This window comes from Hibiscus syriacus, unplaced genomic scaffold (assembly GCF_006381635.1).
Source record: "Hibiscus syriacus cultivar Baekdansim isolate YM2019G1 unplaced genomic scaffold, ASM638163v2 tig00110462_pilon, whole genome shotgun sequence".
NCBI lineage: Eukaryota > Viridiplantae > Streptophyta > Magnoliopsida > Malvales > Malvaceae > Hibiscus > Hibiscus syriacus.
In genome coordinates this window covers 2603022-2613300 of record NW_024062747.1, presented here as the reverse complement: position 1 = coordinate 2613300, position 10279 = coordinate 2603022, and the positions used below count along the sequence as shown (strand labels likewise).

Below are 10279 nucleotides of genomic sequence, written 5' to 3'. Positions count from 1 at the left end.
TAATATAGCCGTTGGGGGGGGGGTTTGTGACCGTTTTTGACCGTTTTTTTCTTTAAAAAATTACCATTTTACCACCCTAAACATGTATAAATAGGTTGGGGATGTATTTGGTTGATTACAAATTCCTCAAATCTTATTACACACACTTAAACATCTCTCAAATCTTACTTTTGTAATTTTTTGTTCATCATGAGTAACACGGCTGAATCTTCCGTCGGGGGAAACCTTGAAGTCGTGAGAGTGATCGAACACACTCGAAACAAAGACATTTGGGATCACTACGATTTATGTGAGATGTCAAATGGCTCGAGGAGGGCGCGTTGTAAACTTTGTCTAAAGTTTCTTGCATCGGAAGGAAACACAACGTTGAAGAACCATTTGACAAAATCATGCAAGGCACTTCGCTCAAGATCGGATCCTAGTCAATCGAATCTTACACCGCAAGGTGGTGTTTTTATTTACGACAACGAAAAATTACGAGAAGCGTTTACAAAGTTCGTGATTACAAAAGCATTGCCGTTCGACCACTTTGATGATGAAGATTTCACGACAACAATTCAACAACTAATGCAACCACGTTATACTCAAGTAAGTCGTACTACCCTTAGAAGAGATGCTATAAAAATGTGGCGTACAGCGAGAGAAAAAATGATTTTAGGATTCCAAGAACACCGTTATGGTGTGTCGCTTACATGTGACGTTTGGAGTTCCCCTCATAATACCGGAAATTCTTTTTTAGCCGTTACGTCACATTGGTTAGATCAAAATAATTGGCAAATGATGAAAAGAACAATCGCGTTTGAATTATTCGGTGAGCCGCATACCGGTGTTAATTTATTTACACTTTTAAAAAGGGTAATTTGTCTTTATAAATTAGAAAATAAAGTTTTTTCTATATCCTTTGATAATGCATCGAATAATACAAACGCGGTTCCAAGATTGAAAATATTACTTTCACCGATTTTAGACGGTGCGTTTTTTCATACCCGTTGCGTTGCACACATAATTAATTTATCCGTGCAAGCCGGTTTGGAGGTTATTGAGCCGATTAGATTAGAATTCAAACAATGATAAATCGGTTCTTTGTAACAACAACAAAAGACTAAATGATTATAAACGATTTTGTAAGTCCGTTAATAAAAAGCTTTGGGTCCTAATTTGGATTGTCCAACTCGTTGGAACTCAACTTGGATGATGATGCATACTGCCTTAAGGCAAAGGGAAACATTGCAAACATTTCACGATCGGCTTTTCGAGAGGGGTCATGTCCCAAACATTTATCCGGATTCGAGTTGGAAATTATAGCCAAAATAACCGATTTGCTTGAGGTTTTTAAAAATGCAACAACTTTTTTATCCGGTGTTTATTACCCTACTAGCCCGTTGGTTCTTAATCAAATATTTTTGTTGGCTACCCGACTAAATGACTTTGAAACCGAAGTTTTTCAAGAAATTGGCTTTGCAATGAAGGAAAAACTTTTAAAATATTTTAAGGAGATTCCTCCCATTTTTACTTGTGCCGCCGCTTTAAACCCAACGTTAAATGTTGGTGGGGTTGAAACACTAATTGAACAAATTGCGTTTGCTTTTAATCTAACCGATGATGAACCCAACTTTGTCCAAAACCAAATAAATTATTTTAACAAATGTTTTCGAGACATGTTTGCAATTTATTTAAATAAATACGGATCAAGTAGTGTAATACACGATCAAATGAGAATGAATGCGGAATCATCTAGTAGACGTCCAAGTAACATAAATTTGAATCTTTTTAACACTCTTATAAATTCCCAATCCAAACGATCACGTACTACCACCCCAAGTAGCGAGTTGGGAAATTATATGTCATGCGATTTTCTATCAAAAATGACATTTGAAGAGTTTGAAAGTTTGGATATTTTGGCTTGGTGGAAAGAAAAGGAAGCACGATTTCCGATTCTAGCCGCCATGGCCCGTGATTTACTAACCGTCCAAGCTTCTACGGTAGCTTCGGAATCCGCTTTTTCTGTTAGTGGCAGGGTTATATCGCAACGGAGATTAAGACTAAGTCCCGAGTCGGTGGAAGTATGCATTTGTTTAAAGGATTATTTGGATGGAGCGGCTCGTAAGCAACATATCACCACCAAACGAAGAAGGCGAAGATGATGAAGAAGAGATGGCAATGTAGTTTATTTTATAACTTTATTTCAATTATCGTAAACTTTGTTTCAATTATCGAACTTGAAGTTTTTAAGTATTTGAATTTATCGAACTTGGAAGTTTTTAAGTATTTGAATTTATCAAACTTGGAAGTATTTAAGTATTTTAATTATGTTGAGTTAATTAAGTATTTCAATTAAGTATTTAAATTTATCGAACTTGAGGTTTGATGCTTTCTCTTTGATTCTCTCTTGATTCTAGTTGTTTGATGTTTATTGTCTTTGATCAATGGCTTCTAAGCTTGCTTAAATACACCTTGAATCACTTCTGAACATTAATGATAATTAATGAAGATAATATAGCCGTTTAAGTGTGAAAACATTTAATAAAAATGCTTGGAGCGTGGGGGAATCGGTACCCTCTCATAGGGAATCGGTTCCCTAAGTGTAAAATTCAAATATTTCGACCGTTGAATAGGGGGGAATCGGTACCCCCTATGGGGGAATCGGTTCCCTCCGAGCATTCTGGAAATCTCGGAGCCAAACCATTCAGTGAGGAATCGGTACCCCCTTGGGGGGGAATCGGTTCCCTATGAGTAATCTGGAATATTAAAATCGGTTTTTTTATAACCGGTTTTTTAAAAAACCGGTTTTTTTAAAACCGAAACCGGTTACACCGGTTAGGATATCCGGCCCTCCAAACCGGTTAAAAACCGAACCGGTTATTTTATAAACCGGTTTTTTTCTATGAGAAAAAACCGGATCGGATAAAAACCGATCCGGATCGGATTGAAATCCGACAAATGTTCATCTCTATATATGATCCGTCCAAGCATCCAATAACACCAAGCTTAAATATAGTCTATAGATTTATCCATTAACGCAGATCAATGTCAGAACCAATGGGGTTCACTGCCTTTTTTTATAACAATAACGATTCGATTCTTCAAATCAGATAACTTGCAAACACATCCAAATGGCACCAATGCTTTGCTTCTGTCTATAGTAGCACTCTTGGCATTATATCAATTTTTGAACTAACAAAAGCCATCAAGTTAAGATTTTGGTGAAAACTGTGGTTTTTGTGGCAGAGAGAACCACCTTAAGCACATCAATCCTCGGTGAAAGCCAAGAATAGAAGAAAACATGATTTCCTTTCCTACACTAGAAATAAGTGAACTAATGGCAATAGCAACAAGATGCTATTAAATTAGTATTACCATTCAACATTGTGCAATGAGCATACGAACTTGAGTTTCAAAGCTGGATCATGATAATGATAGATGCAAATCTCAACAATTGCAGTTCAAAAATTTTGTCAGTACCGTCTAAAAATCTATACAAAATCCGAACCTGCATAGAACAAGAAATTGCAGGTTTTTCAACCTTGAAGAATCCTGGAGGAACCCAAATCTTCTTCCACCTTCATTCTTTTGTTTAACCCGAAACTGGCAGATATGATATCTACAGCTTTCTTCTGTGAATCAAGGATCATCTCGATCCTTTTGTTCTCCATTTGCATTCTGAACCTCTCAGTTTCATGCATAATTTCCATCTTCTTCCTTTCCATCCTCTCAAACCTCTCTGCAAATCTCCTTATTTCCACGGCAATTCCCACTCTTTTACCTGCTTCCTCCAATCCCGCGACTGCTACACCACCATCCTCGTGCTCTTCCGGTCTGACCTTTTTCTTCCCACCGCTTAAAAGCCCCGGAAAACGGTTCACAACAGTCGGTCGACGCAGAATGTGATTGATACTGCGGCTTTTACTGAAGCAGTAATCTTCTTCTTTGTCCTCGTCATCATCGTCTTCTTCTTCTTCCTCGTCGTTATGGTGGTTATATCGATCTTCATGCCCATCTTCGGGATAAAAGTGTTTCTCTCTGGTTGGAACAACGGTAGTCAATGGTCGACCCGAGATAAGCAAAGGCCCGTGCTCCAGAGCTTCCATGGCGTCGTAATAAGGCCAGGGTGATCCCGGACCAAGGCCCTGGCGTTCGGACCGGTAGCGGCGGCGGAGTTTCTCCATCTTGTGACGGCACTGGAGGGCGGTTTTGGAGGCGTGGTCATCTAAGAGTCCGCAACGAGTGGCGACGGTTGCGGCGACTTCTTCCCATTGGTTGGCCTTGAGTTGGCCGCGCTGGAGAGAATACCATTTCTCTTGGTAGGCTTGGATTAGGTTGAGGGTTTCTTGGTGAGTCCAAGGAAGGGGCTGGGGTTTCTTAGCGGCGCTCGTGTCAGCTGCTGGCGATGGATGAGACATTGTTTGGGCGCTGGGGGTTCAAAAATTCGGAGAGCTCTTTTTGAAGGAATTATTAAGGGTTCGGGACTGGGGAGCCGGGGCGTTTATGACGGTGGTGGTGGACGGTTGAGTGAGTGGAGATCGGTGGGTAATAATGTTTCCACTTTCTGTTTTGATTTTTTTTTTCTTAATGGACCCAATCCCGGAGATATTGTTCTGCTTCTACACTTGAAGTAAGGCCCAAAATTGGACAGAAAATAAAAAAGAATGAGGCCCAACTTATACTAAAGTGGGTCAAAATTAGAGGCCACAATCAAGCCGTTCGAATCAGATTTGGATCATTATTGTATTCTATTTAGATATGATTTAGGTTAGACCAGATATGATTCAGATTTAACTCAAATCTATGATAAGTCAGGTTGAATTAAGTATTAAATTGGTTCATTGTCGATTTGAACATAATTAAACTAGGTCTATATCGGATTAGTCAATTTTTAAATTCAAATATAAGTCAGGTTGAATCGAGCATTAAATTGGTTCATTGTTGATTTGAACATAATTAAATTAGGTTTATATAGGACCAGTCAATTTTTTAAATCAAATTTATATCTGAATCTTTGAGTCATTTTAAATTGAGTTGGATATGAATCCAATCGTGTATATATATATATCATTATTAATATACTAATGTAAAAAATATAGATTTTTATTTATTAATTTTATCATTTAGATTCAATTTCTACTTTCAATAGTTTAATAGTTCAATGTCTCAAATGTACAAAGTTAGTTGTATCATATGTTCTCAAAGTATGAACCTCATTTTAAATTGGTCCCTAAACTTTTAAATATTTCAATTTCATACGGCCATCATTCTAAATTAGTCCTCAAACTTTTGAACATATCAATTTCATCCTCAAACTATGACCTTCTTTCTAAATTGGTCCCCAAACTTTTTGAACATTTCAATTTTATCCCAAACTATACATGTATGCTAATTGCATCCCTTGTTAATAGAATCGTCATGACAAGTTATATTATTATATGTTTGAAAAAAATAAAATTTAGTTTAAACTATAGTGAAACTAATTACATATTTGGATAGATTTGGGAATGAAATTAAAATATTCAAAAGTTTAAAAGGGTGTTATAATTTAGAGATGGAATTAGAATCTTCAAAAGTTTAAGGACTAATTTAGAATGAGTCATAATTTAGGGATAAAATTGAAATATTAAAAAATTTAAGGATCAATTTAGAATCAATATTATAGTTCGAGGACATTTGATTAAATTAACTCAATTTAACATTATGAAGAAGAAATCTAGTATAACTAAATTTAATATGTATAAACAGTCTAATATAAATATTTAACTTAATTTATAGTTACATATCATTTTTGAATAAAAGTTCTCTTTGTTCCATATTAATTTACTTTTATGAAAATATTTTTTAGGTTAATTATAATCTATTATCTAGCTAACATCAATTAAAGTTAATAACAAACAATAATTTTAGATAATAAATAATTTTATTTTAAATGTTTTATATTAAATATATATTTTTTAAAATATAAAAATTGACAAATTAAATATAAAAAGGATTCTTTTAAAATAAATTGAAGCATGAAACTATTATCAAAGTTGATAGAATACACATTGTGATCCAAAGGTAGCTCCGGTTATTCATTTATTGGAGGGACCAATCTCTTTGATTGAAGCTTCCCCTCTATATTTAGTATCCATTTATTTTAATTTTCGGTAAAATAAATTATATATTCTGAAAAATATTTTTTAAAAAACATTTTACGATGTTTGAAAGATGATGTTTAAACACTTTTTAACTAGTTGATAATTTTTTTAATTATTTATTACAAATATTAAATATAATAAATAATATTATTTATAAAAAATATTATATTTTTAAAATATTAAAATATTTTTATAATTCTATTAATAAAAATATTAATATTGGTATATTTTATTGAAATAAATATTATAATTATATTAATTATTTATTAAAGTAATAGTGTTATATTATATTTTAAAAAAATTAGCTAGTATATTTTAAATATCTTATAATTCTATCAAGGATCTCTTTCAGAATGTTCATCTCTTCGTCATCATAAGCAAAATTTTCTTCCATCATCCTTTGATATTGCCTCGCTTCCATTTCTATAGAAGCCTTATCCTCTTGCAGACGCAAAATCATCGCCATGGCTTCATCGGCAGCCGAAGCGGCTGCAGCCCTTTCTTTATCCAACTCCAAGCATATAGCAGCATGTTTAGTTTTCTCTTCTTCAAGAGCTTGTTCCAACATTCTGATCTGATTCGCTTCATCTCTGATAAACCCAAATATTTCATTAGTGTCGTCGCAGCTATAGATTTTTTCAGAAAAGTTGAACCTTTTTCCTCTCCACTGCTCAATTCTAAACCATGCCGGGTTGCCTCACTGACATCCGTGCAAGGTTGAGTACTTTTATCATCTGAAATAGCATGTTCACGTAGGTCAACACACATGTAATGCTAATAAAATATCAGAACTCAAAAAGCAATGAAAACTTCAACTCAACGAATGATGCCCTGAAGCAAAATTCACATGAAAAGTTGCTTCAAGATGCCGGGTTGCCTCACTGACATCCGTGCAAGTTTGAGTTCTTTTATCATCTGAAATAGCATGTTCACGTAGGTCACCACACATGTAATGCTAATAAAATATATCAGAACTCAAAAAAGCAATGAAAACTTCAACTCAACGAATGATTCCCTGAAGCAAAATTCACATGAAAAGTTGCTACTTGAAGCTAAAAGTACCAATTCGGAATATATTCACAAGCGTACATGCATATATACATATATATTACAGTATAAAGATTTCACAAGAGATGTGTTTAACTTAGCAGGAAAATTGTCTTCAATTTCACTAACTGGACCGAAATTATCCTTAATCTCACTTCTTGTTTCACCAGCATAATATAAGAAGAACATGAGACACCTGCAACTGCAGATGATGGGGAATTACCAGACAACAATACTGGAGTAGATTTTCCATTACCGAAAGCAGTCCGCCGCCGCCTCTGAGTTCACGATTTCTGCTTTTGATTCATGGTTCTCTTTCCAATGGATGCCATCTTTATCCACCATAGTTTGCAATTTCAGACTTGAAAGTGAAATAGAACATGCTTCACCTTCCAATCCAATGACCCCGATGCCAAATTTTACATCATTCGGTTTCAACTCTCTATAGTTGATCGAAACCGAGTCGAAAGGGAACGTATTCAAAGCCAGATTTTGAACAGAGTATATTTTTCTCCTTGGCCATTGAATAAGCAGATTATGCCAGCAGTGGTTGCTATTTTGGTACCCAAAAACCCAGAGCAAGGGCAAGGCAAGAGAATTCCAAAAACATCACAAAATTTCCAAGCAAAATAACCCAAGGTTGATCCACATAGAAGGAAGCAAGCTATAGTAAGATGAAGAAAAGATCTTACAAGACCGGTTAAGGCCCATGAAGAGGTCAAAATTCCCAGAGCAATTCAGCTACACTAGTAAATGAATTAGCCCTGGAAAAAAGAAAAGCAACAACCCACCATGAGAAATACAATAACAAAAAGGAACTTCAAGTTCAACTTCCAAAATAGAAAAAATTAAATTCCAAAACAGAAGAACTTAAAAGAGGAAAAAGTAGAGCAAATCAAAAGGAACAAAAAAGGTCGTTATTTCAATAAAAAGTGAGGGAAACCTGGAATTTTGCAGGGAATTGAGTTATTGAGCAACGGAGATGAAGTAGAAACTTGGATGTTAAGTAAACAAAGGGATTAAAGATGTGCGGATCAAAGCGGGTCGGAAAAAAGAGCCGTCGTTTCCAAGGATATTATGGTTACAGTTAACGACGAAGTGGGGTGACAAAGATTATATCGGAAAGTGGGAACTCACCGTCTTTAAGCTCTGTTTGCGACTTTGTCCGATATCTGGAACTGAACAAAGACTACCACTGTCGGCGACCGCCTATGTTTTATAGGATCAACAGTGCCGTGTAGGATCTGTGAACAATTTCTGTTCAATGTCACTTGTCTAAGCTGACAAATAATATTTCAAAAAAAAAAAAAAAGCTAACAAATAAGAACTTAGAAGCCAGTGTTTTCCCCCCTCCCCAACAACTCATCCATATTTTTATTAGTTTTAATCAATGAACTGGCGAAATATGTGATCATTTTATCGGAATTTAAATTATTAAATATTTTAGAATTAAAATAAAAATGAAAAGGAAATCATTTATATTTTTAAGTTTAATTTTTTTAGATAAAGATTAAATTTATTAAATTAAAATTAAATTGATAGAATATATAATTTTAATAAATAAAATTATTATATATTAAATTTTATCATTATTTATTAATTTTTTAGTAATTAATAATCATTTTAAAATGAAAACAACATTAGTGATTGATTTATTAAGAAATAATGATCAAAATAAAAATTCAATAAATTAATTATATTTTTATTCTAGATTATTAAAATTAAAAAACATAGAACATGTAATTTTTTTTCTTTTTTATGTTGGAGTCATGCCCACCTCTCTTTCCCCCCCCATTTCATCAATTTTCTAATAACTTTTAAAACTTTTAAAGTTTCATCCTTATATAATGGGGTCGTCAAAATTGTTGTTTTTTGACATCTTCTCTATCATTTTAAGTGTTGATAAATTTATCTCATCATCCCTCTATCATTTTATCAATTTATTTTTTTTAAAATATAATTATTCAAAACTAGTAAAACTTCAACCAAAAACTCGAATGAAAATTACTTTAATCTGTAATCTTTATCATCCGATTATCGTGAAATCAAGAAACATTGATCATCTCCTTCTTCTCCACCTCCATATCATTTGAATTTAAAAGAAGATGTTTCATCACCGAAAAATCAAAGAAAATTTAAAAAAATAAGTTGAAAATTTCAAATTGAAAATTTCAAATTGATTTTCACAAATTTAAAAACCCTTTTCATAAATTTTGAAATGTATATATCATATCATAATGTCGTTTAATTATTTAGCGATGAAATGATAAAAAAAATAAAATATGTCAAAGTTGAATGGTGAAATTAATCGTTTTTAATATTTAATGATCAGAATATGACTGAAATTGAGTGATGTAATTTGTAGGTTACCCTAATAACAATAAAGGTTGTTACTAAATAATATAATGAGTTTTTCATTTCGACAGAAAAATAATTTTATAAAAACAAATGGCCGAAAAATAGAACAGATACTAATGATTTTAGAGTAACTTGTAAGCCAACTCTTCATATGATCTCGCAGAACACCTCAGCATGTGGTCAATCCATTTATATTACTGCGAACACCATCGATATTTGACTTAACATCTATCATATTTCAGTTTAATTAATATGATCCTTACATTAATATTCAGAAAATTATCAATAAACTAAATTGCATGTATATAATTAATTAAATATAGAATTAAGTATTTAAATATAAAATAACACGATCCAATCGTTTAATTTTCCAATGTTAAATTTTATTTTATAAATAAAACTTGTAAAAATAAAGAAATTATTTATTCGGTAATTTTAGTTCAACTAAGAGGAAATTCGATTCGCTTATTTCAGTTTTCGACAATAAAATTGATCCCTCTAATAATTGTATCCTGGTTTCATTATCCTATTTTGTCCCTCATGTCTGGGTGAAGAGGAGAATTGAGACTATCAATCTCAGCTGAAAACAAGAAATACCGATATTGTGATATAAAATAACTGCATAAATACAACCGATACGAACGCCACGTAAAATAATAGTTTCTCACATGTATAAAAACAAAGATGACGACATCAGGCTTACAAATTGTTAAATCCTGCGGCCAACTGTTTGTTTCCCGAGAAAATTA

At 33.3% G+C, this 10279-nt stretch overlaps 1 protein-coding gene and 1 long non-coding RNA gene across 3 annotated transcripts; both read right to left on the bottom strand.

Annotated features, from left to right (window-relative positions):
- Positions 1-3396: 3396 nt before the first annotated feature.
- On the bottom strand, positions 3397-4526 carry LOC120126763 (trihelix transcription factor ASIL1-like). Its single transcript, XM_039144861.1, has one exon. The coding sequence runs from the start codon at positions 4398-4400 to the stop codon at positions 3519-3521; it is 882 nt and encodes a 293-aa protein (XP_039000792.1). The 5' UTR covers positions 4401-4526; the 3' UTR covers positions 3397-3518.
- Positions 4527-6554: 2028 nt separating this feature from the next.
- On the bottom strand, positions 6555-8089 carry LOC120126968. Of its 2 annotated transcripts, XR_005516493.1 has the most exons (3): positions 7396-8089; positions 6947-7040; positions 6555-6859 (listed from the first exon to the last, which is right to left on the bottom strand). It is a non-coding gene; the product is annotated as an uncharacterized LOC120126968 (long non-coding RNA). The 2 variants fall into 2 exon arrangements; XR_005516492.1 differs by having other exon boundaries at positions 6555-7040.
- Positions 8090-10279: the final 2190 nt, after the last annotated feature.